Source organism: Pantherophis guttatus, chromosome 3 (genome assembly GCF_059756535.1).
Source record: "Pantherophis guttatus breed Tessera chromosome 3, ASM5975653v1, whole genome shotgun sequence".
In the NCBI taxonomy this organism is placed as follows: domain Eukaryota; kingdom Metazoa; phylum Chordata; class Lepidosauria; order Squamata; family Colubridae; genus Pantherophis; species Pantherophis guttatus.
In genome coordinates this window covers 214522607-214550558 of record NC_142065.1, presented here as the reverse complement: position 1 = coordinate 214550558, position 27952 = coordinate 214522607, and the positions used below count along the sequence as shown (strand labels likewise).

Here is a 27952-nt window from a genome sequence, read left to right as displayed (position 1 = left end):
CCTTGGTGGGAAGGACGAGGGCTCTTTCAACATGGGCAGAGGCTACGCCACATCGGTCCCTCGGCTGAAGAAGAGGGGAGGATCAGCAATAACTGAATGACAGAGTTGGAAGGGACCTGGGAGGTCTTCTAGTCCAACCCTCTGCTCAGGTAGGAAACCCTATAAGCAGTGTTTCTCAACCTTGGAAGCTTGAAGATGGGTGGACTTCAACTCCCAGAATCCCCCAGCCAGCAGCGCTGGCTGGGGGATTCTGGGAGTTGAAGTCCACCCATCTTCAAGCTTCCAAGGTTGAGAAACACTGCCCTAGATCATTTCAGTCAAATGGCTCTCCAATCTTTTCTTCAAAACTTCCAATGTTGGAACCCAGACACTGTCCCGTCTCCGAGCTGGTTCTCCTTCAGAACCGACCCCCGGATTTTGATGGGACCAGAATTCTTTTAATGATCCAATACTTCTTCTAAACACCCGCCCCCCCAAAGTGCAGCCAAGGGATTTCCCTGCCCGCCCACAGCAAGCGGGGTTAGGAAAGAGCCCAGCACCCCCTGTCACCCCTCCCCAAGGGATGAGCTCACAGGGTTAAGCAAGAGCCTGGGTGCCTTCCCTTCCCTTCCCTTCCTCGAGGCTTACTGGCCCGGCCGCCCAGCCTCCTGCTCCTGGCCCTCCTGGCCCCACCTCGCCTGCTCCCCCCTGGCCAAGACCTGCCCTCCAATCTGGGCTGGGGAATCTGTGGAGCCAGACAGGTTTTGTGGAATGGTTAACCTGGGGCCATTCCATCCTGAGCCAATCGCCTGAGCTCAGCAGCAGCCGGAGACTTCACCGCTCGAGCACCTGTTGGAAAGCTCCCAGGGCGAAGAAGACAGACACCTCTGGCAGCAGCTGAGCCCTCCTGCCCAGCCATGAGCCTCATCCTTGGGACCCTGATGCTCCTCTGCCTGCTGGGGGTTGCCGGGTCAGAACCCTCCCAGGAACCGGTGGTGCAGGAACTCTGGACTCTCCTGTCTGGCAGCCGAGAAGGCGTTCTGTCCCGTCGCTCGGTGGATGCCCTGTTAAATATTGCAAGGTCCCGGGTGCAGTGCTCGGCCGTGCCGTGTGAAAAGGTAGAGTGGGGGTAGCAGGCGGGCGGGGTCCTCCTGGCAGCTGGAATAGCCTGGGTCAAACTCCAGCATGGGTGCAAAGGGCTAGGGCGCCGGGCAGGAAGGTGACAGCAAAGGCAGCAGCTGTTTGAGGGAGAGGAAGAGGCGGCGGAGAAGAGAAGTGGGGAGTGGGACTTTGGCATGACTTTGCTGACACTCACACCCCCACCCCCCGACAGCCCTCAATTTCTTAGCTTCTCCCTGTGTGAGCCCAGGAACCGCAAGGCTGCCACTCCCCCGGGTAAGCTGGGTTCACACCACCACATCTGCTTGATGGTTCCAAAAGAGTACAGAATGACAGAGTTGGAAGGGACCTCAGAGGTCTTCCAGTCTAACCCCCTGCTCAGGCAGGAAACCCTATACCGTTTCAGACAAACAGCTGTCCAGTCTCTTCTTAAAAACTTCCAGTGTTGGGACATTCACAACTTCTGGAGGCAAGCAGCTCCACTGGTTAATTGTTCCCACTGTTAGGAAGTTTCTCCTTAGTTCCAGGTTGCTTCTCTCCTTGGTTAGTTTCCATCCGTTGTTTTTTGATCCTGCCTTCTGGTGCTTTGGAGAAGATGTTGACCCCCTCTTTCTTTTGGCAGCCCCTCAAATATTGAAACACTGCTCTCATGTCACCCCTAGTCCTCCTTTTCATTAAACTAGACATACACAATTTCTGCAATCATTCTTAACAGAATAACAGAGTTGGAGGGGACCTTGGAGGTCTTCTAGTCCAACCCCCTGTAGGAAACCCTACACCACTTCAGACAAATGGTTGTCCAGTCTCTTCTTAAAAACTTCCAGTGTTGGAGCATTCACAACTTCTGGAGGCAAGGAGTTCCACTGGTTAATTGTTCTAAATGTCAGGAAATTTCTCCTTATAAAAGACCCTATAGATATATATATAGAACAAACGTAGTCTTAATCTGTGACAGCCCCATATCTGGGGGGGGGAGGGCTCTGCTTACCCCTATCAGGAGCTACTAAATTGGCTTCACAGACAGCCTGTCGGGCTTCGCCAGAGGCATCGAGATGGAGGAAGCTGCGGCACACAGAAACTTCTGCTTTTGAGCGTTTGGGGGTTTTTTTGGAAATGAGTTAGTCGGAAAAACTGTCACCGGATAAGGCAGGGAGGGGGCTTGGGGGTCTGGCTGGGAGACCACAGAAGGAGGTTTCACTTTAGACAAAAGAAATGGGTTGGGGGGCTGAAATCAAGAAGTGGCAGCCTGGGGAGGAAGTCTGTCTGTCTGTCTGTCTGTCTCTCTTTCTCATAAGTTTATCATATAAAATACAAAAATACAAAGGAAAACAGTAGGAAAAATAGGGAAGGAAAAAGGGAAAAGAAAAGTGGGGGGGGAAAGAAAAGGGGAAAAAAGAAAGAAATGGCTTTGACTTCTGACTCCCTTTGGTGGAGTAGAATAAGATAATTTTATCAAACCTCATATTACATATTATAAAAAGATATTACGTTTATTTATTTATTTATCAAATTTCTATACCGCCCTACTCCCGGAGGACTCAGGGCGGTGAACAGCCAAGATAAAATACAGATAATACAAACATTAAAAATCCATTAAAATTATTAAATATTTTGGCCGAAAACAAATTTAAAAACACCCAATTTATAAAACAAATTAAACAATTTAAACATTTAAAAGGGAGAGTTAGGCCAGGCCAGCCTGCTGAAATAAAAATGTTTTGAGAGACATATATGTATAAACTAGCCATTTCTATAATAATAAATCTCTCTCATCTGTAAAACCCAAAATCAAAGTTTCATCCCTCCCCCCACCTTAAGCACAAGGTCCAGAAGTGGTTTCCAGGTAGAAATAAAAGTAATTATGTTTTTTTCCTTTAATCAAAGCACTCCATTTCTGCTAACTCCATCAACTTTGGCAGCCATTCGTCCATTGCGGGAATCAAAATGTCCTTCCATTTTTGCGCATAAAGTAATCTTGCGGTATGGGGGGGGGTTCTCTAGAGGGTGTGATGGGGAGAGTGGGCTGTAGGGTGGGATCGCACCTGGAGCTAGTCATGACAAGCACAACGATGCCACAGGTAGTCCTCAGCTTATGACCTCAGTTGAAATTCAGACGAGGATTTCCGTTCTCAAGCAAGGCAGTTTTTAAGTGAGTCACGCCTGATTTTACAACCCATTTTGGCCACAGTTGTTAAGTGAATCATGCTGTTGTTAAGTGAACCTGGCTTCCCCCCATTGACTTTGCTTGTTGGAATCTGGTTGGGAAAGTCACAAATGATGCCTAAGCAGGGGGTTGGACTAGAAGACCTCCAAGGTCCCTTCCAACTATTCTATTCTATTCTATTCTATTCTATTCTATTCTATTCTATTCTATTCTATTCTATTCCTACTCTACTCTACTCTACTCAATTCCTACTCTATTCTATTTCTACTCTACTCTACTCCTATTCTAGTCTACTCTACTCTACTCTATTCTATTCCTACTCTACTCTATTCTATTTCTACTCTACTCTACTCTACTCTATTCCTACTCTACTCCTATTCTATTCTACTCTACTCTATTCTATTCCTATTCTACTCTACTCTTCTCTACTCTACTCTACTCTATTCTATTCTATTCTATTTTATTCTATTCCTACTCTACTCTACTCTATTCCTACTCTACTCTATTCTATTTCTACTCTACTCTACTCCTATTCTATTCCTACTCTACTCTACTCTTCTCTACTTTACTCTACTCTACTCTACTCTACTCTATTCTATTCTATTCTATTCTATTCTATTCTATTCTATTCTATTCTATTCTATTCTACTCTACTCTACTCTACTCTACTCTACTCTATTATTATTCTATTCTATTCTCCATTCCTCTCCTCTTTATTATTCTATTCTTCTCTATTCTACTCTACTCTACTCTACTCTACTCTCAAACGTACATAACCCTGGGATGCTACAACCATCATAAATACAGGTAGTCGTTGACTTACAACAGTTCATTTAGTGACTGTTTGAAGTTACGACGGCACTGAAAAAGTGACTTATGACTGTTTTTCACACTTACAACCGTTGCAGCAGCTCCATGGTCATGTGATCAAAATTCAGACCCTTGGCAACTGACTCCTATTTATGACGGTCGCAAGCGTCCTCAGGTCACAGGATCCCCTTTTGCACCCTTCTGACCAGCAAAGTCAACGGGGAAGCCAGGTTCACTTAACAGCCGTTGGACTAACTTAACAACTGCCGGGATTCGTTTAATAACAGTGGCAAGAAAGGTGGTAAAAAGCTGCAAAAATTCACTTAAGAAATGTCTCACTTAGCAACAGAAGTTTTGGGCTCAACTGTGGTCGTAAGTCGAGGATTACCTGTGCACGCTGGCTGCTAAGCTCCTGAATTTTGATCCGTGATCCTGGGGATGCGATGGTCATACGTGCGAGGACCAGCCATAAGTCATTTTTTTCAGTGGTGTGGTAGCTTCGAACGGTCGCTCAACGAATGTTTGTAAATAACTATAAAATATAACCACAATAAACTACAAAAGAATAACTACAAAATAAGGAGAAATTTCCTGACAGTGAGAACAATGAATCAGTGGAACAACTTGCCACCAGAAGTTGTAAATGCTTCAACACTGGAGGTTTTTAAGGAGAGATTGGACAACCATTTGTCTAAAATGGTATAGGGTTTCCTGCCTGAGCAGGGGGTTGGACTAGAAGACCTCCAAGGTCCCTTCCAACTCTGTTATTCTATTCTATTCTATTCTATTCTATTCTATTCTATTCTATTCTATTCTATTCTATTCTATTCTATTCTATATAGGAGTCTCCCCCTAAGCTTACAAGACTGATGGGCATTGTCACCCCACATTCCTACAAATCAGGGAAGCTACCAAAAATCAGGAATTTCCCCAATAGCATCTCTGGGATCAGTTAAAGAGAGAAGATGCAGAGTTTGCAAAAAATTAAATAAATAAATTAAAGGGCCTTTTTATCGTTTGGGCAAAGGCCCAGCCAGGTCTACCTCTTCCTCTGGTTTCGTTTTGAACAAAACTTTGTGCTGAATACTGACATTTTTAGAAGAGGGTCTACTTCTGGGTCCCGGGGGGCAACTTAGAGAGGGTTGCGAGATGGAGAAAATAATTTCAGGGTAAGGATTAGTGGAGGGTGGTTTGACTTTGAAGCCAGAAACAGCTCAAACTTGCTCATTTCTGCCTATTGAATAGTTTTGGGAACTTTAAGATTGAGTGGACTTTAAAAAAAAAGTGGACTTTAATTAAAACTTTAAAAAAAAAAAGATTGAGTGGACTTCGATTCCCAGAATTCCCCAGCCAGCAAAGCTGGCTGGGGAATTCTGGGAGTCGAAGTCCACCCGTCTTAAAGTGGGCAGGTTGGTGAAGCTGCCATAAGGAAGGCAGGAAGAGTTCTCAGGCCGTCTGGGAAAAACGGGAAATATCACTTGAGTGAGAGAGAAGCCTTGGGGAAAAGGCTCGGAGCTGCCCTGCGTTCCTAGGATCTTGGGTGCGAGAGGGCGGCAGACGCCCAGACGGGTTGTACCTGTTCGTGCCCAAGAAAGGATCCTGTTTTGGTTGGGAGGAGGGAAAGGGAGAATGAGAGAGAGGGAGGGAAGGAGGGAGCTCTCTTTCTTGCTTCCCTTCCCTTCCCTTCTGCATCCCTTTACTTCTCCTTCCCTTCTCTTTTTCCTTTTCTTTTCCTCTTTTTCTCCTTTCCTTCCTCTTCCTCTTTCCTTTCCTTTTTCTCCCCTTCTTCTTTCCTTTCCTTTTTCTATCTTTCCTTTTCCTCCCCTTCTTTCCTTTCCTTTTTCTATCTTCCCTTTCCTTTCCTTTTTCTATCTTTCCTTTCCTTTTCCTCCCCTTTTCTTTCATTTCTCTCTTTCCTTTTTCTCCTTCCTTTTTCCTTCCCTTCCCTTTTTTCTTTTCTTTCTTTTTCCTTTCCTTTTGTTTTCTACCCTGCCCTTCCCTTGTTCATCCATTTATTTTCTTCCTTTTCATTTTCTCCTTTTCCCCCTTCCCTTTTTATCCATTTACTCCCTTCCCTTCCTCTTCTCCCATTCCCTTCCATATTTCCTTCCCTTCTCTTCCCCTTTTCCTTTCTTTTGTTTCCCTTCAACCATTTATTTTCTTCTTTTTTCCTTTTTCCCCTTCCCTTTTTTTATCCATTTACTCTCTTCGCTTCCTCTCCTCCCATTCCCTTCCATATTCCTTTCCCTTTCTCTTTTTCTCCTTTCCTCTCTCTCTTCTCCTTTCCTTTCCTTTCCTTTCCTTTTTTCCTTTCCTTTTCCCTTCCCTTTCCTTTCCTTTCTCCTTCCCTTTCCCTTCATCCATTTATTTTCTTCCTTTTCTTTTTCCTTTCCCCCCCTTCCCTTCTCATCAAGTTACTTCCTTTCCCTTTTCTCCTTTCCCCTCCCCTGGTCTGGTCCTTCCTTTCTCTAGACTAGCCAAACCCAAATCCTGCAACCGTTCTTCATCTCTTTTAGCCTCCAGAATTTCTGCAACCCTCCAGTCAGCCTTGACTCCGGACAGCTGCCTGGACAAGTCTCTGCGGTTTTCTCTTGCAACGTCCAAAGTGGTTTGCCCTGCAGTTCCTTCTTCCTGGTACTAAGCATGAATGACTGGCCCAAACTCAGCCAGGATTCGTGCCTAAGGCAGGATTAGAACTCAGCTCTTCCAGGTTCTAGCCAGGTGCCTCTAACACAGTGTTTCTCAACCTTGGAAGCTTGAAGATGGGTGGACTTCAACTCCCAGAATCCCCCAGCCAGCGCTGCTGGCTGGGGGATTCTGGGAGTTGAAGTCCACCCATCTTCAAGCTTCCAAGGTTGAGAAACACTGCTCTAACAGGTAGTCCTCCATTTAAGAACCTCTGTATAATGACCGTTCGAAGTTACACGGCACTGAAAAAAGTCCATTGCAGCCTCCCCGTGATGATGGGATGGAAATTCGAGCCCTTGGAAACTGGCATGTACTTCTGACAGTTTATTGATTTATAAAATAATGAATAAATAAATAGATAGATAGACATATAGATAGAAAAATAAAATAAAATAGAACAATAAAATAAAATAAAATAAAATACCACCACCCATCTCCTTCCACTTATGACTGTATGACTGTAACTTTGTTGCTTGGATCCTTACGATTTATATTGATATTGTTTCCTGATTGCTTATTTGTTCCCTATGACTCTCATTAAGTGTTGTACTTTATGATTCTTGACGAACGTATCTTTTCTTTTATGTACACTGAGAGTTTATGCACCAAGACAAATTCCTTGTGTGTCCAATCACACTTGGCCCATAAAAAAAATTCTATTCTATCTATTCTAAAATAACATAAAATAAAAAATAAGGTAAGATAAGATAAATACAATACAATACAATACAAAAGGTAAATAATAAAATGAATAATAAATAAATAATCTGTCAATGGCTTTTAATTCGAATTGTTTTAAATTTGGGCCAAAGTATATAATTCTTTTAATAATTTTAAATTTTGTACTGGTATGTGTTTTAGTTCTGGCTGTGCACCGCCCTGAGTCCACTAGGAGAAGGGCGATATACAAATTGAATAAAATAAAATAAAATAAATAAATAAATAAATAAATAAATAAATAAATAAATAAATAAATAAATAATAAAATATAAAATATAAAATATAAAATAAAATAAAATCTTAAGTCAGTTGCCCTGTCCTGGGTCATAGGATTGCCTCTCGTAACCTTCCCAGCTGGCTTCTTCCAAGTTAGTTCGATGAGGCAAGATGGATTCGCTTAACGACAACACGTCAACTGCAGTGATTCGCTGGACCATCTTGTCCAAAAAAAGGTCGTAAAATGGGACCAACCCTCACTGAACAGCTGCCTGGCTTAGCAACGCTCGTTTGGTACCAGGCGGGCAAGTAAAATACGGGGAAATAAATAAACCGAAATATTGGGGCCTGATTGTTGGTCGTTAAGTCGAGGACTGCTGCCAGCGTGAATGGCTCGTCTAAGTTACTTTGGGGGACCCAGGAGAAGGAAAGAGGAGGGAGAAAGGGGGGGGGCAGGAGATCCACAGAAAACCTTGGCAGCTTTCGTTGCCAGCCCGGAGGAGGGTTGGACCGTGTTTCCTTTCGCTGCAATCATGGCAGTTTTTTTTAAGTGCCCTCAACCCTTCCAACCTGATTATTTATACCTCCCGTTTATAGGCAGACATCCAAGGCAGGTTTATTTTCCAGGCAGGGGGTGGGTAGGTTGTGTGTTATTTACACAAACTCTGAGTACGCACTTCAAACTCACCAGGAATCCGGAGAACTTACCGTAATTGCTCTTCGGATTAGGTCCAAGTGCGCTATTGTTCAATGTTTCTCAAGCTTTGCAACTTGAAGGGGGTTTGAACTTTGAATCCCAGAATTCCCCAGCCAGCAAAGCATCTCTTGCAGTTTTCCCTTGTGTTTATTCTTGTAAGATCCTGCTAGTATTCAGAATCGGAATAGAGCTGGAAGGGACCTGGGAGGTCTTCTAGTCCAGCCCTCTGCTCAAGCAGGATACCCCATACCATTTGAGACAAATGGCTGTCTAATGTCTTCTTAAAAGCCTCCAATGATGGAGCAACCACAACTTCTGGAGGCAAGCTGTTCCACTGATTAATTGTCCTCACTGTTAGGAGGTTTCTCCTTAATTCCAGGTTGCTTCTCTCTTTGATGAGTTTCCATCCATTGTTTCTTGTCTTGTCTTTTCTTTTCTCCACAATACTTGCTCATGATCCGAGTCCAATTCTCTGCATCATCAATCAAAAAAGTACATTTTCTTTCTTTCGATGGTTCACTTTTCCCAGTAGGATGGGGAAACCCTGACAAAGAAGGACTAGGGGTGACAAGGTAGCAGTCTTCCAATATTTGAGGGGCTGCTCCAAAGAAGAAGCAGTCAAGCTATTCTCCAAAGCACCTGAGGGCAGGACAAGAAGCGATGGATGGAAACCAATCAAAGAGAGAAGCAACCTGGAATTAAGGAGAAACTTCCTGACAGTGAGGACAATTAACCAGTGGAACAGCTTGCCACCAGAAGTTGTGGGTGCTCCATCACTGGAGGCTTTTAAAAAGAGACTGGAACAGCCACTTGTCTGAAATGGTATTGGATGTCCTGCCTTAGCAGGGGGCTGGACTAGAAGATCTCTAAGGTCCCTTCTATTCTGTATTGAATTGAACTTCATGTATCAACCTGATGTCCCTGGAGCTTAATTTGTCTTAATTCCCTTCCTCCCTCAGTGTACATCTTCTGTTGGGTTTATTATTTGTTTGTTTGTTTACTTATTTACTTACTTACTTATTTTGCTGGCTGGGGAATTCTGGGAGTTGAAGTCCACCTGCCTTTAAGTGGTCCAGGTTGAGGAACTCCAGTTGGTTCTCCTTGGTGGTACATTCTTGTAAGATGTTCTCCACAATACAGATAGTCCTCGACATACAACAGTTCATTTAGTGACCGTTTGAAGTCACAATGGCACTGACAAAAGGGATTTAGGACCGTTTTTCACACACAGCATCCTTGTGGCCACATGATCAGAATTCGGATGCTTGGCAACTGGTTCATATTTATGACGGTTGCTGGGATCATAATGAGATTCCCTTTTGCGACCTTCTGGCAAGCAAAGTCAATGGGGGAAGCCAAATTCACTTAACAACAGTGGCAAGGTAGGTCATAAAATGGGGGCAAAGCCCACTTAGCAACATAAACATTGGCCTCAATGTGTGGTCGTAAGTCGAGGACCACTTGTAACCCCATCTCCACATCTTCCAGAATTGTTCAACCACAAGGTTGAAGCCCATTTTGGAATAAACCTGGTGGACTGAGATGAAGACCTTGTCAACCTTCTTCTCTTCTGCAGTGCCTCTCATCCGCAAACATCTTTGAACTGGTAGGGAAGACCACCTCTGGAGAGGTCAACCTCACCTCCGCGGAGCTGCTGACCTTCTCGGCAGGGCTGGTCTTCTACTTCTCTGACCCCGTGGACACCTGCGAGGCCATCACCAAGAAACACTGGGTATCTGAGGTCCATGATTTCCAAACCAAATTCTTCAATGGGAGCCCAGCAACCGGACCCAACCTGGAGAAAGTTGCCCGGCAGATGGTTCTCATCCAGAAGAATGCCAAGTCCGTCAAAAAAGAGGAGGTAAGGGGGCAGTGGAGGGGCCATAGTTGGCATGGGAAGAGTCCTAAATGAGAGATGTTCCCATAGAGATACTGAGAGACTTTCTTCTCTTCTCTTCTCTCGTTTTTTTTTTTAATTTTATTTTTAATTTGTATACCGCCCTTCTCCCAGAAGGGACTCAGGGCGGTGAACAGCCAAAATTAAAAAACATACAAATACAAAAGTTAAGATAATTAAAAAGAATTAAATCATTGGCTTCCCAATTTAAAATCCCCAAGTCTATAAAATTTAAAATCCCAATTAAGAGCCATTCTCTTCTCTTCTCTTCTCTTCTCTTCTCTTCTCTTCTCTTCTCTTCTCTTCTCTTCTCTTCTATTCTATTCTATTCTATTCTATTCTATTATTCTATCCTACCCTATTCTACCCTACCCTACTCTACTCTATCTTTGATAGGGTTAGACATACCTAGCTCCCTCAACCATTAGTTAATTAATTGAATTTTTTTTTTTAATTTGATTTATATGCCGCCCTTCTCCGGAGACTCAGGGTGGCTTACAATGCTTTAAGCAATAGCCTTCCTACTTTTGTATATTTATACAAAGTCAGCTTATTGCCCCCACAAACTGGGTCCTCATTTAACCTACCTTAGAAAGGATGGAAGGCTGAGTCAACCTTGAGCCTTGGCGAGATTCGAACCTGCAGTAATTGCAGGCAGCTGTGTTAATTACAGGGTGCATTAAACCACTGTACTACCAAGGCTGGGTGGAGAAAGGGGGAAGGCCAGCCTAAATTTCTCACCTGCTCTCCTCCGCTCCCCAGCCCTGCACAGAAGTGGACCAGATCCTTAAAAGCAGCACGTCTGTTACCCACCACGTGGCACCGAACCCAGCTGGGAAGGTCTTGGCCTTCCTCTCCTATCACGTCTTACGAGGGGGCTGCTTCCGCGCGCTGCCTCACAAACACTACTTTTTGGACTACATTTTCCAACACTACAGCAACGGGACTCAGAACCTCACTCTGGCAGGTAAGTCTCCAAGCTGTGGCTTGTACACCTGGGTGGGAACGAGAGAGAGAGAAAGAGAGGGAGTGTCCAAGGATTTGTGAATGCCCGTCTTAAGAGACACCAATTTCCTGCGATCTCCATATTTTATTTTATATGAAGAACGGTTGCAGGATTTGGGTTTGGCCAGTCTAGAGAAGGATTAAGGGGGGACATGATAGCAGTCTTCCGGTATTTGAGGGGCTGCCACAAAGAAGAGGGGGTCAAGCTATTCTCCAAAGCACTTGAGGGTAGGAGAAGAAGCAATGGGTGGAAACGAACCAAGGAGAGAAGCAACCTAGAACTAAGGAGAAATTTCCTGACAGTGAGGACAATTAACCAGGGGAACAGCTTGCCACCAGAAGTTGTGGGTGCCCCATCACTGGAGGCTTTTAAGAAGAGACTGGCTAGCCCCTTGTCTGAAATGGTATAGGGTCTCCTGCTTGAGCAAGGGGTTGGACTAGAAGACCTCCAAGGTCCCTTCTAGTTCTATTCTGCTCAGGATCCCTGGCTTAGGAAATTTGTCTTGAAGATATAACTTGCAACGTTAGGAGATTCTGCCCATAATTTGGTATCTTTGGAAAGGATGGAGACACCCCTGTTGTCCTCACTACGGGCTATTTAAAGATGTAGTAGAGTTACCGTCATGATATGCAGCTGTTCAGAGCAATCTTCTCTTCAGAACTGAACAGTGTCTATCAACACTGATATTGCTACCTAGTTGGGTCATGAAATGTCTGCAAGAAAACAAGGAGAGTAACAAGGACCTCCCAGTCTTCCTCCCCCTCCCCCTCCTCTCTTCAGAGAGCACCAAGAACCCACAGTTCAACCCTGAGCTACAGAGATGATCTTCTAGTAATCATCTATGTATTTGTCTAACGATTTCATGACACCATCAATACTTGGGGGACAGAGCCATGGAAGTGAGTCCTTCGGGAGTAGGGCGGTATAGAAATCAAATAAATAAATAAATAAATAAATAAATAAATAAATAAATAAATAAATAAATAAGTAAGTAAGTAAGTAAGTAAGTAAATAAATAAATAAATAAATAACAATAACAATAGGCCTGGGACACCCCTCACCCCGCTATCTATATCAGCTGTGCCAATCTTGACAACTTTAAGACTTGTGGACTTCAATTCTCAGAATTCCCTAGGCAACCATGTTAGGAGCTGAGGTCCACTGGTCTTAAAGGTGCCAAGGTTGGACACCCTGTTCTCCATCATGACTGTGGTAGAAGAGCTAAAACAGACTTCTCCAACAGGGTGGCCTTGAGTTCTTCTGGCCTTCAACACTTCCTAGTCCATGTGGTTTAGGAGACACAAGTCAAGCTCATAAGAGACAATAGTTTGATGGGATTGTGCATCACCTTTGAGGGAATCCAAATAAAGAGGTTAGGACTGTCCCCCCAGATGGACTCCACTCCCATAATTCTTTGGGTCAGGCTACTTCGAATTTTGGAGGGTTGCTTTGTGGCCAACAGACTTAGAGGACCCCAAATTGAGTTGATGAGGGTAGAAGAACAGGTAGGATGGGAAGAATGAACAATGACCTCTGACCTTTCTGGATTTACAACAGGGTTAACCGAACTAATGGTACAGTTGGAGGTCGGTCCTAGGAGAAAAGATGGCGGCCATGACCACGGCCATGATCACGATGGGCATGACCATGGTGGACACACACATCATGGCCATGACCACAGCGACCACGTACATGATGGACACACACACGATGACCATGACCATGATCATAAAAATGCCACACATGGTGGCCATGACCACGGTGGACACACACATGATGGCCATGACCACAGTGATCACATACATGATGGACACACACATGATGACCATGACCATGATCATAAAAATGCCACACATGGTGGCCATGACCATGGTGGACACACACACGATGGCCATGACCACAGTGACCACGTACATGATGGACACACACATGATGACCATGATCATAAAAATGCCACACACGGTGGCCATGAAGATCACAAAGATCACTCAGACCATCACCACGGCAACGAAACAGGCCATCACCATGGCAACGAAACAGGCCATCACCATGGCAACGAAACAGGCCATCACCACATGGAGCCCCATGGAAACAGAAGTGAAAGTTCTCCGGTGCGCTCAAAACGAAGTCCTGCAGACTTAGAAGACGTCCCCCAGAACATCTGGGACACGGTGAGACATGTCCTTCTTTAGCACTGCCATAGGCATAGAGGTGAGCCCACCTGGAGGTTTATCTGTGTCCTCAGGGTCACCTGAGTAGTGCAAACGGATGTGGAACCTCCTTGGAACTGCGGAAAGGATTGCGTTGTAGACTGGAGATAGATGATATCGTAGCCCTTTGCATCACTCAGGTCAATGTTTCTCAACCTTGGCAACTTGAAGATGAGTGGACTTCAACTCCCAGAATTCCCCAGCCAGCTGGCTGGGGAATTCTGGGAGTTGAAGTCCATTCATCTTCAAGTTGCCAAGGTTGAGAAACACTGATTCAGGTGACCCTGAACCTCCAAGTGGCCTCAAGGACCCTCTAAAATATAGAAATGACCAGCTGTCTGCAAGGAGTATCAATCCTTCCATTCCCCACCATCCAGTCAGAGTGGAAGAAGCTTCATGGATGAGAAGCGAAACGTCTTCAAAGAAAAAAACCCAGAAAGTCCACTTGCCTCTTGAAAAAAAGCACTTTGGTGACCCCACTACTTGAGGGGTGGGCTGAAGTGGGTCACTTCAGCCCCCTCAAGCCAAGTGCCGGTCACTCAAGGACTTTTCTTTCTTTCCAGGTCTGTCTCAGCCCCACTGATATCTTCAAGATTTATGAGATTGACGATGCCCTCGGAATCAGCCGCCCAGATTTCACCCGCCTCAGCCCAGCTCTGGTGCAGCAGAAGCTCAGCAAGGCCTGCACGGCCCCTCGGAAGGTTCCAGAAGAAGGGCGCCTCACCACGGCTGAGAGTGAGTCCATCCCCAGGAGATCCCGTTTGCCCCAGCCCTCTCTAAACCCGGAGCATGTCCAACTGTCCAACTGTGGCCACTTGAAGACTTGTGGACTTCAACTCCCAGAATTCCCCAGCCAGCTGGGGAATTCTGGGAGTTGAAGTCCACAAGTCTTCAAGTGGCCACAGTTGGACACCCCTGCTCTAAAACCATCAGGAAAATGGTTCCTGCCAGAATCAAACATCTGCCTTGAAGGTCTCCCATGGAGAATCTCCCTTCTGTTATTCTACTGAAGACCTCTGAGCTTCCACACTCCAGTCATGACTGGTCGTTTCTGGCCAGGACTTCCGGAGTTTGAACCTCTAAAGTTTGAGGCAATGTGGAGGTGACTAGGATGCTGGTCTCACTAGGAACCTCTCAAACCACCCAGGGCCTCCTGAAAAGCTTTCCGAAGCATGTAAGGAGAAGGACATCTCCTTAGAACTGGCCACTGACCCGTTCTTGCACGGAGGTGAACTCTTTGGTCACACACACGCACAGACACACAAACACACACACACTCTTGAATGACGTGTTTTGTAAGTGCACCGAGTGCATCTTCTGTACCGGAGACAAATTTCTTGTGTGGCTACCACACTTGGCCAAATAAAGCTATTTTAGTCTTTTCTGTCCTGTTTTCACTATTCTGTTCTGTTCTGTCCTGTTTTGTTATATTCTGCTTTCCATATTCTGTTCTGTTGTCTATATCGTTTCCTGTTCTGTTATCCATATTCTATTCTGTTCTATTGTTTTCTATATCCTGTTATGTTCTGTTTTCTATAGTCTCATCTATTCTGTTTTTTAAATTCTGTTTTCCATATTCTATTCTGTTCTGTTTCCTATATTCTGTTCTGTTCAATTCTATTCTATTCTATTCTATTCTATTCTATTCTATTCTATTGTTTTTTCTATTTGTTTTCCATATTCTATTCTGCTGTTTTCTTTGTTCCGTTCCGTTCTTTCTGTTCCGTTCTGTTCTGCTGTTTTCTCTGTTCCGTTCTGTTCTTTCTGTTCTGTTCTGTTCTGTTCTATTCTGCTCTGTTTTCTTTGTTCTGTTCTGTTCTGTTTGGTTATATTCTGCTTTCCATATTCTGTTCTGTTGCCTATATCGTATCCTATTCTGTTATCCATATTCTATTCTGTTCTGTTGTTTTCTATATCCTGTTATGTTCTGTTTTCTATATCCTAGTCTATTCTGTTTTTTAAATTCTGTTTTCCATATTCTATTCCATTCTATTCCTTATTCTATTCTGTTCTATTCTTATTCTATTCTGTTCTGTTTTCTCTGTTCCATTCCATTCCATTCCGTTCCGTTCCGTTCTGTTCTAGCGTAGCCTAGTCTATTCTGCTTTTCTTGGGTTATTCCTCCCTAACCCTCCCTCTTTTCCAGAGTACATCTACGGCTCCCTGGCCACGTTGCTGGTGTGCGTGTGTGCCCTTTTCGGCATCGTGGTTCTGCTCTGCACCGCTTGCATCAGTGCCTACCAGTATGTCATCCAAACTTTTGTCAGCCTGGCCGTCGGCTCGCTCACCGGGGACGCCCTGCTGCACCTCATCCCCAAGGTCCGTGCCGGTGGGGTAGTAGGAGACTTGAAAAGGGGTCCCGAAGGTTTGGGGGAAGGTCGCGGGTTGGGCACTCCCTGAGGTGCTGGGTTAGGTGGGGGTCTGCGGCCCATCCGAAGGTGGGAACTGTGGGCATGAGAATGAAAAGGGACACAGGTACTCCTCGACTTACGTCCGTTCGCTTAGTGACCGTCTGAAGTTACAACGGCACTGAAAAAAAGTGACTTATGACCCTTTTTCACACTTACGACCGTTGCCGCCTCCCCCATGGTCACGTGATTTACATCTGAATGCCGGACAGCTGATTCATATCAGCATCACGTGATCCCCTTTTGCGAACTTCCGACAAGGCAGGTTCGCGGGGGAAGCCGGATTCACTTAACAACCGTGTGACTCACTTAACAACGGCAGCGATCCACTCAACCAATGTGGCGAGAAAGGTCGCAAAAGGGGGACAAAGCTCACTGAACACACTTCTCACTTAGCAACAATTGGGCTCCATGGCGGTCACAAGTTGAGGATAACCTGTATGTGGGTGTGAGAAGAAAGGGTGGGTGGGGGGCAGCCCCAGATACTGTACAATCGAAAAAGAGAGAAACTCTTTTTTATGTTCAGGGATCTAGAATAGAATAGAATTCCTGCATGATAAAGAAAAAATTCCTGCAATTCCTGCATGATAAAGTCGCTCGGATTCGGGATGGCCTGGACTCCGACTGGATGAGTCCACGGGAGGAGATGAGGGCAGGTCTTGAGAATGTTATCTGGGAGGAGTTTGATCCTGTGACTCCCGAGGATGTGGACAGGGTCCTGGGTAAGACTAGTGCCGCCACGTGTTTATTGGACCCGTGTCCCTCCTGGTTGGTGCTGGCCTCCCGGGAAGTTACACGAGGCTGGCTCCAGGGGATCATAAGTGCTTCTTTGAGTGAGGGTGCCTTTCCTGCCGCCTTGAAAGAGGCGGTTGTGAAGCCCCTCCTCAAGAAGCCTTCCCTGGACCCGGCTGAATTAGCCAACTATCGTCCAGTCTCCAACCTTCGTTTTGTGGCGAAGGTTGTTGAGAGCGTGGTGGCACGACAACTTCCCCGGCACCTGGATGAAGCTATCTATCTAGACCCGTACCAGTCGGGCTTCAGGCAGGGGTACAGCACTGAAACGGCATTGGTCGCGTTGGTGGATGATCTCTGGAGGGCTCGGGACAGGGGTTGCTCCTCTGTCCTAGTCCTATTAGACCTCTCAGCGGCTTTTGATACCATCGACCATGGTATCATGCTGCAGCGGTTGGGGGGGTTAGGAATAGGGGGCACCGTTTTACGGTGGTTCTCCTCCTTCCTCTCCGACCGCTCGCAGTTTGTGTTGGCAGGGGGACAGAGGTCGACCTCGAGGCATCTCGCATGGGGAGTGCCGCAAGGGTCGGTCCTCTCGCCCCTTCTGTTCAACATTTATGTGAAGCCGCTGGGCGAGATCATCCGTGGTTTTGGGGTGAAGTGTCATCTGTACGCTGATGATACTCAGCTGTACATCTCCACCCCAGACCACCCCAACGATGCCCTTGATGTGATGTCCCGCTGCCTGGAGGCCGTGCGGGTCTGGATGGGGAGGAACAGGCTCAGACTCAACCCCTCCAAGACCGAGTGGCTGTGGCTTCCGGCACCCCGACACAGTCAGCAGGTGCCATCGCTGACTATTGGGGGTGAATCTTAGCCCCCCACAGAGAGGGCTCGCAATCTGGGTGTCCTTCTGGACGCATGGCTGTCTTTAGAAGAGCATATGACGGCCGTGGCCAGGGGGGGCTTTTATCAGGTTCGCCTGATCCGCCAGTTGCAGCCCTTTCTGGACTGGGACGCCTTGCGCACGGTCACTCATGCCCTTGTCACCTCCTGGCTGGACTATTGTAATGCTCTCTACATGGGGCTCCCCTTGAAGAGCACTCGGAGGCTCCAACTGGTCCAGAATGCGGCCGTGTGGGTGGTTATGGGCGCGACTCATTGTGCCCAGGTGACACCCCTCCTGTGCGAGCTGCACTGGCTCCCAGTGGTCTTTCGGGTGCGATTCAAGGTGTTGGTCACCACCTTTAAAGCGCTCCATGGCATGGCACCCGGGTACCTTCGAGACCGACTTCTGCCTCCGATAGCCTCCCACCGACCAGTCCGCTCCCACAGAGAGGGTCTCCTCAGGGTGCCATCGGCCAAGTTATGTCGGCTGGCGACGCCCAGGGGGAGGGCCTTCTCTGTGGGAGCCCCAGCCCTGTGGAATGAACTGCCCCCGGAAATTCGTAAGATCTCCGACCTCCGGGTGTTTCGCTGCGCATTGAAGACCCTGTTGTTCCGCCAGGCCGGACTATCAATGTAATGATTTTAAATTGGGGTATTTTTAAATTCCTGGGATTTTAATTGGAGCCTAATTATTTAATGATTTTAAATTTTAACTGTTGTTTTTGTTTTTGTGTTTTTAAATAGGCTGTACACCGCCCTGAGTCCTTCGGGAGAAGGGCGGTATAGAAATAGAAATAATAAATAAATAAATAAGAATGAATGAGCTGGAAGGGGCCTTGGAGGTCTTCTAGTCCAGCCATCTGACAGGGGCTCCAAAATTAGGGAAAGGAAGGAGGGCAGCAGTCTAACATTTCTTCATCCCCCAAAGTATCCCAGGAGAGTACTATACAGGTAGTCCTCGAGATACGACCAATCACTTAATGACTGTTTGAAGTTACAATCAACCCCACCACCACCACCAAAAGCTACTTATGACCCTGTTTTGAAGTTACGGCTACTGTGGTGCCTCCAGTCATTCGTCCTCACAACCAACAACAGGGAAGCTGCAGTGCCCCCTGCCTACCTCCCCCTCCATCCCACCCCTCTCCACTGAGATTCCATAAGCTTTGTCCCTACTCCACACATGCCCCATCATCCACTGAACGCTTACCTTTTGTAGATCTCTGGATATTTCTCACTTAACGGAGGTCAAGCAGACTCCCTTCCGGTTTTTTTTCAAGGACTACCTTGCCCTACACAGGGCAAAAATGTAATGGAAGTGTAACTAGTAGCTCGGCCAGATCTCACCTCTCATGATGTGTAGGCTCCATGACAGTAGTTTCTCAAGGACCATCTGCAGTTGGGCCATGCAGAAATGAAATGGAAGTGTAATTAGTAGCTCTACCAAACCTGACCTTCTCATGATGTACGATTGCTATGAAAGACCTCTCTCCTTCTGTTCTGGGTTGCAATCACACTCGGACCACCACTCTCATTTCAGTTCTTGGGCCTCCATTCTCACTCCCACAGTGAGGGCGATGCCCACCTCCACCATGGACCCGAGGCCAATGACAAACTCTGGAAGCTCCTGGCTGTGCTCGGGGGGCTCTACCTCTTTTTCCTCTTGGAGAAATTCTTCACCCTCCTGGGACATTCGCACGAGGAGGTGAGTCGGCTGCTTGTTCTGAGTTTCCCACGGCCACAGAATTGGGGGGTGAGGGGTGGACAAGAAAACATATCAAGGAGACGCCCAACCTAGAATTATGGAGGAATTTCCTGACAGTGAGAACAATTAATCAGTGGAACTGCTTTGCTCTAGAAGTTGTGGGTGCTCATCAGTGGAGGTCTTCAAGAAGAGATTGGACAGCCATTTCTCCAGAATGGTATAGGGTCTCCTGCTTGGGGGGGGGGTACACTAGAAGATCCCTTCCTTATTATTATTCCCTTCCTTGTTATTCTGTAATTCCAAAGCCTCTGAGGGCAGGACAAGAAGCAACGGATGGAAACTCATCAAGGAGAGAAGCAACCTGGAATTAAGGAGAAATTTCCTGACAGTGAGGACAATTAAATCAGTGGAACTACTTGCCACCAGAAGTTGTGGGAGCTCCATCACTGGAGGTTTCCAAGAAGAGATAGGACAGCCATTGGTCTGAAATGATATATAGGGCAAGACTTGTGGACGTCAAACTCCCAGAATTCCCCAGCCAGCATTCCCCAGCAATTCTGGGGGTTGAACTCCACAAGTCTTAAATTTCCCAAGCTTAGATACCTCTGGCACAGGGTCTCAATTGTGGTCCTAAATAGAGGATTACCTGAAGTTCTCTGAACCCCTCTGCTGCCATCTGGTGGTCCTCCAAATATTGGCAACTCGAGTCTCATAATTCAATTACTAAAACTTACTAAAACTCTCCTGTGTGTCATTTTCAATCACCCCCAGCCAGGGGTGAAATGCTCCCGGTTCGGACCGGATCGCCCGATCCGGTAGCGATGGAGGCGGGTGGTTTGGAAAACTGGTAGCAAAAATGCCTGCCCCCCCCGCCCCCATGCCCAGCTGAGCCGCACAATCATCAGAGGCTTTTTTTTTTACTTTTAAAAGCATTTTTTCTACAACCTCTTCGGCCGAAAAAAATGCTAAAAGAAGTTTTTTAAAAAAAGCCTCTGATGATCGCGCAGCTCAGCTGGGATCATCAAAGGCTTTTTTTTAAAAAAAAAAACCCTTTTTTTCTTTTAAATGCCTCTGACGATCAGGCAACTCAGCTTGGATCGTCAGAGGCATTTAAAAGAAAAAAAAGTCACTTATTCCTTCAGCTATTTCAAAGTGATCCTTTCTTGCTATTTACATCTATTTACACATATTTTAACTTTTGTCTTATTCAACAATTATTTTCTATCTTTCTTTATTTTGTCCACATTGCACCTTGATCTCCAACATTTTCTTCCCCTCTCTCCTTTACTCCTCTTGATATGTGATGTGATATGTATATAAATGTTGTGTGTTTATGTTTTGTTTTAATGTGTTCAAAATAAAAAAAACTTTAAAAATCTTCAGAGCCTTTTGAAAGCATTTTTTTTACAACCTCTTCACCGAAGAGGTTGCAGAAAAAATGGTTTTAAAAGTAAAAAAAAAAAAAAAATTGGCCATGCCCACCCAGTCACATTACCCCCCCACCAAGCCACGCCCACAGAACCCGTAGTAACAAATTTTAGATTTCACCACTGCCCCCAACAGTGCATCATAACACCCCCCACACACACAAATGAGTCAAGCCCCATCCCCAAATGTTTTAAATTAAGAAATGCATACATAATCAGGGTGCCACTATTTTTAGGTATAGACAGTCCTCGATTTAGGGGGTCGAAGCATTCGTTTAGTGACTGTTGGAAGTTAGAGTGGCACTGAAAACTTTAGGACTGGCTTTTTCACACTTATGACCATGGCAGCGTCCCCACGGTCACACGATTAAAATTCAGAGGCTTGGCAACTGGGTCAGTCTTTATGACGGCCGCCGTGCCCCAAGGTCACGTGATCCCCTTTTGCAAATGTCCGATGAGCAAAGTCCACGGGGAACCCAGATTCACTGAACGACGGCGTTACTGACTGAACAAGTGCAAGTGATTCGCTTAGCAACTCTGAAAAGGAAGGTCGTAAAATGATCGCTTAATAATTTGTCTTCTTTAGCCACAGAAATTTTGGGCACATTTGTGGTCGTAAGTCGAGGACTCTCTGTAAATGAAATGGGCACTTGGGTGATGCCAAATGCACATTTTCTCTCCCCCCCGCCTTCTCTTCCTAGGAGTCCTCTGAATCCAACCAGGGCCACCAATGTGACCACGGACTGTCCCTGCAGCTGTACCAGGATGAGATGAAGAGGAGAAAACAAGAGAAAGGAGCTTCAAATGCTGACCTGGTAAATCTCCATGTCCAAGCCCCTCGACTTTCGAGATTGGGGGGGGGAGGAGGAGGAGGAGGAGGAGGAGGAGGAAGAAAAGAATGTGGCTGCTCTCTGTTGACTGTTTTCATGCAGACGTTTCATGACCCAACTAGATAACATCATCAGTGCTAGAAGGAGTGGGGTGCGTAGAGAGGAGGAAGAGGAGAGAAAGGAGGAGGAGGAGAAAGGAGAGCAGGAGGAAGAGCAGGAAAAGAAAGAGGAGGAAGAGCAGGAGGAGGAGGATTGTGGGGTTCTTGGTGCTTTCTGAGGTTGCTTGTTTCTTGCAAACACAACGAGGGAACATCAGTGTTAGAAGGAGTCGGGGATGTGGAGAGGAGGAGGAGGAAGAGGAAGAGCAGGAAGAGGAGGAAGAGGAAGAGGAGAAGGAGGAGGAGAAGAATACTGACTGTGGGGTCCTTGGTGCTCTCTGAGCTGGGTTGTTTTCTCAGACATTTCATTACCCAACTAGGTAACAGCATCAGTGCTAGAAGAGAGTGGGGTTTGTGGAGATGAGGAGGAGGAGGAGGAGGAGGAGGAGGAGGAGGAGGAGGAGGAGGAGGAGGAGGAGGGCCGCCAGGGGCTGGGGCAGGAGAATGACCTAGCAGTTGTCCGAGGCAAGGGTGGACTCACCTTTTCTGAAGGGAATTCCTGCTTCCATGTTTCCTTCAGGTGTCGGTGGAAGAAACGGATTTTGGCCGGCAGGTGCCGAAGACGGAACTCAGCCGTGGTGAGGAGAAGTCCTGGGACCCCCGAGGCTGCTCTCCAGCCCAACCCCCTCCCCCCAGAGATGCTGGGCACCGAGACCCCCAGATTAAAAACAACTCCCTGGGTTACCAAACCTCCAGCCTTTGTATTCCAGCCCCCCACCCCACCCCCACTTTCCCATCCCCAAGCCAAGCCTGCCCCACATTGCAACCCCCTCCTTCCCTTCTCACCCCACAGAACTCCGCATGCTGCCCTACATGATCACCATTGGGGACGCCATCCACAACTTCGCTGACGGCCTGGCCATGGGAGCGGCCTTCTCCTCCTCCTGGAAGACCGGGCTGGCCACTTCCCTGGCGGTCCTCTGCCATGAACTGCCCCACGAGCTAGGTGGGCTGCAAGAGGGGTCAGAGGTTGGCGGGGGTGGGTGATGGTACTCCCACCCTTGGGGCTGGAGGGCACCTGTAACATCAGTAATCTTCCTTCTTTCCTTGCTCTCCCTCCTTCCCTGCCCTTCCCAAAATTTCCTTCCTTCCTTCCTTCCTTCCTTCCTTCCTTCCTTCCTTCCTTCCTTCCTTCCTTCTTCCTCCTCCTCTTCCTCCTCCTCCTTATAGGGTGTCCCGTGCAGGAAGCTGGAATGGAAGACCTCCAAATTCCCTTCCAGTTCTGTTATTCTGTATTCTATTTTATTATTCCTTCCTTCCTTCCTTCCTTCCTTCCTTCCTTCCTTCCTTTCTTCCTTTCCCTTTCTTCCCCCTTCCCTTCCGTTCCCTCCCCTCCCCTTCTTCACCCACAATTTCTTCCTTTCCTTCCTTCCTTCCGTCCCTCCCTTCTCCATACTTCCCTTCCCTCTCCTCCCCTTTCCTTCCCTACCCACATTTCCTTCCTTCCTTCCTCTCCCTCCTTCCCCTTTCTCCCTCCCTCCTTCCCTCCCCTCCCCTCCTTCATTCACAATTTCTTCCTTTCCTTCTTCCCTCCTGCTGTGCTTCCCTCCCCTTTTTCTTTCCTTCCCTTCTTCATCCACATCTACCTTCCTCCCTCGTTCCCATCCTTCCCTCTGAGTCGGGCTGTTCCTTTGTAGACATTTCACCACCCAGCTAAGTAACATTATCAGTGCTAGCCCATTGGAAATGGGAGTCCTGAATTCCAAGGACCGTGTGCAACCATCAACGTTGGCCAGCCCTGGGGGCCAAGCCCTGCCCCCTTTCTCACTGCCCCCCCCTTCTGCCCCCCATCCCCAGGAGACTTCGCAGCTCTGCTCCACGCCGGCCTCAGCGTCAAGCGGGCTCTGCTGCTCAACTTCGTGAGCGCCCTCACGGCCTTCCTCGGCCTCTACATCGCCCTGTCGGTCAGCACCGGGGAGGAGTTCGAGGCGTGGATCTTCACGGTGGCCACGGGCCTCTTCCTCTACGTGGCCTTGTGCGATATGGTAAGTGGCACCTCCCGGCCAGGGTCTCTGGGCCAGCCTTGCCCCACCTCTGGCTCTGCGGAGGAGCTGGGCTGCAAAGCCCCCAATGGCCAAGGCTGGGAGTGATGGAGGTTGGAATCCAAAAGCGGGGGGGAAAGGCATCTGAGAACCAGGATGACTAGAAGGCAAATTCGGAGGATTCTCTGAGAGTTAAAATGAATAGTGATGAGATACCAAAGCAATGGAAGAACGTCCGAAAGAGGCAAGGGTCTTCCAGTCTACATTGGAAGAGCAGGAGAGGGGAAATTATTTATTTATATCCCACCTTTATTATTATTATTTATAAATAACTCAAAGCAGCGAACATGCCTACTACAGCCTTCTCCTCCTTTTTCCCCACAACAATCCTGTGAGGTGGGTCAGGCTGAAAGGGATTGGCCCAAAGTCACCCAGCCGGCATTCATACCTAAGGCAGAACTAGAACTCACCATCCCCTGGTGATGGGCCCAAAGTTACTTAGCTGCTTTCATGCCTAAGATAGGACTAGAACTCACAGCCTCCTGGTGATTGGCCCAAAGTCACCCAGCCGGCTTTCATGCCTAAGGCAGGACTAGAACTCACCGTCCCCTGGTGATTGGCCCAAAGTTACTGAGCTGCTTTCATGCCTAAAATAGGACTAGAACTCACTGCCTCCTGGTGATTGGCCCAAAGTCACCCAGCTGGCTTTCATGCCTAAGGCGGGACTAGAACTCACTGACTCCTAATGATTGGCCCAAAGTTATTAAGTCACCTTTCATGGCTAAATCAGGACTAGAACTCCCAGTCTCCTGGTGCTTAGCCCAAAGTCACCCAGCTGGCTTTCATGCCTAAGGCAGGACTAGAATTCCCCATCTCCTGGTGATGGGCCCAAAGTTACACAGCTGGCTTTCATGCCTAAGGCGAAACTCACCTGATAATTGGCCCAAAGTCACCCAGCCAGCTTTCATGGCTAAGGCAGAACTAGAACTCACTGTCTCCTGGTGATTGGCCCGAAGTCCATATTTTTCAGTGCCGTTGTAACTTTGAACCGTCACTAAAAAAACGGTTGTACGCCGAGGACGACCTCCAACCACGTATGACCATGATTGCTTCTTGCTCTGCTCTCCCTCCAGCTTCCGGCCCTGATGAACGCGAAGGACAAACGACCGTGGTTACTTTTCGCCTTGCAAAACCTGGGCCTCCTGGCCGGCTGGGCCATCCTTCTGGTGCTCTCCCTCTTCGAGGACAACATCACCATTTAGCTGCAACGGTCCTGCGGAGCAGCACCAGGCACCCCTCGCCCCCCCCTCCCGCCCCCCTCCCTCCGGCAGGCACGGCCAAATCAGGGACACGAAAGGCGGTGTGGCATTTGGGGGGCAAATCCAGACCCTGGGGGCACCGGTCAGGCTTCACCTGAGACTCGGCTGTCCATCTCACCTTTTCTACACATTGCCAAAAATTCCTCAGTCGGCTCTCAGTCTTGGCCTGGCAGAGTCCTGATGTCCGAAAAGAAGGAAGCCACGGCCACCTGGAGACCGGTCCACGACAGCAGACAGAAATGAAAGCTCGGCCCAGGGTTCAAATTTCCTCCGCCTGAATCAGTGGGTCCTTTTCTTGGGGCATCCCTGGTTTCCTCCTTCAATTTTTGTACCAGTACGCCTTGCAAGGATGTTTATCCTGCCTTCACCTTCTATTTATTGTATTTATTAAATCCTTATTCTTGTTCATACATACACCTATCCTCCTCCTCCTCCTCCTCCCCCTCCCGCTCCCCCTGTCTGCAAACCCCACTCTCTTCTAGCACTGATGATGTTCCCTAGTTGGGTTATGAAATGTCTGCAAGAAAACTACCAAGCTCAGAGTGCAGCAAGGACCCCACAGTCCTCCCTCTCCCCCTCCCCCTCCTCCCCACAGCATTTTTTCTGAAGCTGCAGAGTCCGTTTTTTTCAGATAAATACAGATACATAAACATCCCTTCCATGATACTCAAGAGACACCGGGATTTGGGCCAAACTGCACTCCTTCAAATTCTGCTTTTCCTTCAGACCCACATTCCGGTGCAGCTTTTCGCCAAGTGTCGGTGGACAACAGAAAAAAAGCCCCTTCTTTTCAATTCATCCAGAGGCATAGAATGTGGAAAAAAGCATCAGCCAGATAATTCGAATTCATCGTATTTGCAATGGAACATTTTGGTATTGCAAAGAGAATTACGCAGAGGAAGTGAATAACTTTCCTATTTAAAAAAAACTGCTTATACGTACTAGGTATAATATACAAGTGTAAAAAGACTCAGGCAGCAGGAGTAAGGACAGATTGCACTCTACAAGAGCTACCTCCACTTTAGTGCCTCCTAGGGATGGTGTGAAAGCTGGCAGTTGTCCAAGATACCACCAGCTAGTTGGCATCGATGGAGCAAGCTAGAGTTGGCACTGATGGGCAGCTTTGGCCATCTCATGATGTTTCCTCACAAACATCTCCAGGGTCAGCTATTAAAAGAGAGAGGTTGGACTACAAACCCAATTCAGAGGTATACAGGTAGTTAGATACAGATTAACAGATTTGGAAGGGACCTTGTAGGTCATCTAGTCCAACCCCCCGGCCCAAGACTTGGTGACTTGCAATCCTTTGTTTAGTGACCATCTGAAGTCAGAGCGGCCCTGAAAAGAATGGCTTATGACCGCTTTTCACACTTACAACTGTTTGCATCGTCCCCATGGACACGTGACCAAAATTCAGGCAATTGGCAACCGATTCATATTTATGACGGTCGCAGGATCCCGGGCCTCACAAGATCCTCCTTTTGCGACCTTCTGACCAGCAAAGTCCATGGGGAAGCCAGAATCACATAACCCGTGTTCATCATAACTGTACTGATTCCCTTAGCACCAGTGGCAAGGAAGGTCATAAAATGGAGCAAAACTCACCCAACGTTTTGCCGAACAACATAAATTGAGTTCAGCTCAGTTGTGGTCGTAAGTCAAGGAGTACCTGTATACAGTGCAATTTGGAGTGGGTGGGGGGAGTTGGGGGGGGTTGTGGATATTCAGTGGTAGGAAAACACACACTACAAGTATTGTAGCACTCTTTAACACTACTTCAGTGGTACTGAGGGAAAAAAATGACTGTAAGGGCTGGAGTCCTGGACAGATGGTGGGCTACGGACTTCCATCTTGTGTAACTTTTACCGCATCATGTCTCATCGTTGTTAAATAAAACCTATGGATTCTAAGCATTTCACACCAAAAAGTGCGTGTTTTGTTTGAACAGGGCAGGAACCTGGAAAAATGGTCAAGGCAGACATTTGGGAGAGGGTGGGCTATTTTCAAAGGATGGAGTCTTAAAATTGAGAAGCCCCTCTTCCCCTCACAGACGGGTGGGGGTGCTGATACAAGCTTTGTTGAACTGTCATGAGGGGTCCTCGGGGGTCTCTGAGCTCGTTTTCTTGCAGACATTTCATGACCTAACCAGCTACCTAGCACTGATGATGTTACCTAGCTGGGTCATGAAACGTCTGCAAGAAAACCACTAAACTCAAAGAGCACCAAGGGCCTCATAGTGCTCCTCCTCCTCTAGTCGAGCACTGATGATGTTACCTAGCTGGGTCACGAAACGTCTGCAAGGAAACCATTAAACAGAGAGCAAAATGGACCCCACAGTTGTCCTCCTCTCCACAAACCCCCCTCTCTTCTAGCACTGATGCTGTTCCCTAGTTGGGTCATGAAACATCTACAAGAAAATCACCAAGCTCAGAAAGCACCAAGCATTTTAGCTTCCCTTGTGTGAATTTGTGGGGTTGCCATTTCTGCACCTTCTCCCTGTCGCCCAATTGTGGCTGCTTCCTTTGAGGGAGACTCTGCCTCTGGCTGGCGGCTTTCCCCGATGCCCTAGGCAGCCTTGTGGGGGAAAAGAGGACACCAGGACAGACATCCCAGGGTCTCATCCTGCATCCTATAACCACCTGGCCCTCAATTTTGCAGGGGCCAAAGCAAAAACACTGCACATGCTCAGAAGTACTTTAGGAGGTGACAATAATTTCATAGAAATAAGCTTGGGAATAAAAGGAAAGCCATTTCTGGAGACGGGTGTCCTTCTCAGGGTCGAACTAACTCCATGGACAGAGTTGCTCCAGCCCCAATGTTGCTTTTCAGGCAGGAGACTCGAACCCGCTTCCCAATCTGGCGCCTTCCTGCTTTCGCTCCAAAGCAGGGGTGTCCAAACCTGGCCCCTTGAAGACTGTGGTGGACTTCAATTCCCAGAATTCCCCAGCCAGCATGCGCTATAAATATGAGCAAATTGCTGGCTGGGGAATTCTGGGA

At 47.3% G+C, this 27952-nt stretch overlaps 1 protein-coding gene across 1 annotated transcript; it reads left to right on the top strand.

Moving 5' to 3' along the window:
* Positions 1 to 707: 707 nt before the first annotated feature.
* On the top strand, positions 708 to 26882 carry SLC39A4 (solute carrier family 39 member 4). Its single transcript, XM_034419960.3, has 12 exons — positions 708 to 1097; positions 9970 to 10254; positions 11053 to 11257; positions 12854 to 13467; positions 14070 to 14241; positions 15653 to 15825; positions 19075 to 19239; positions 21368 to 21481; positions 22175 to 22232; positions 22448 to 22600; positions 23452 to 23639; positions 24770 to 26882. Exons 1-12 carry the CDS (start codon positions 897 to 899, stop codon positions 24896 to 24898), a joined length of 2457 nt encoding a protein of 818 aa, XP_034275851.2. The 5' UTR covers positions 708 to 896; the 3' UTR covers positions 24899 to 26882.
* The last annotated feature ends 1070 nt before the right edge of the window (positions 26883 to 27952 follow it).

What these genes read in the sequence shown, in the direction of transcription:
- SLC39A4 (XM_034419960.3), top strand. Translation starts at nt 897, where the DNA reads ATGAGCCTCATCCTTGGGACCCTGATGCTCCTCTGCCTGCTGGGGGTT. An exon ending in TCAGAACCTCACTCTGGCAG is followed by an intron (nt 11,258 to 12,853) that starts GTAAGTCTCCAA and finishes GATTTACAACAG; the next exon opens with GGTTAACCGAACTAATGGTA. An exon ending in TGGGACATTCGCACGAGGAG is followed by an intron (nt 19,240 to 21,367) that starts GTGAGTCGGCTG and finishes TTCTCTTCCTAG; the next exon opens with GAGTCCTCTGAATCCAACCA.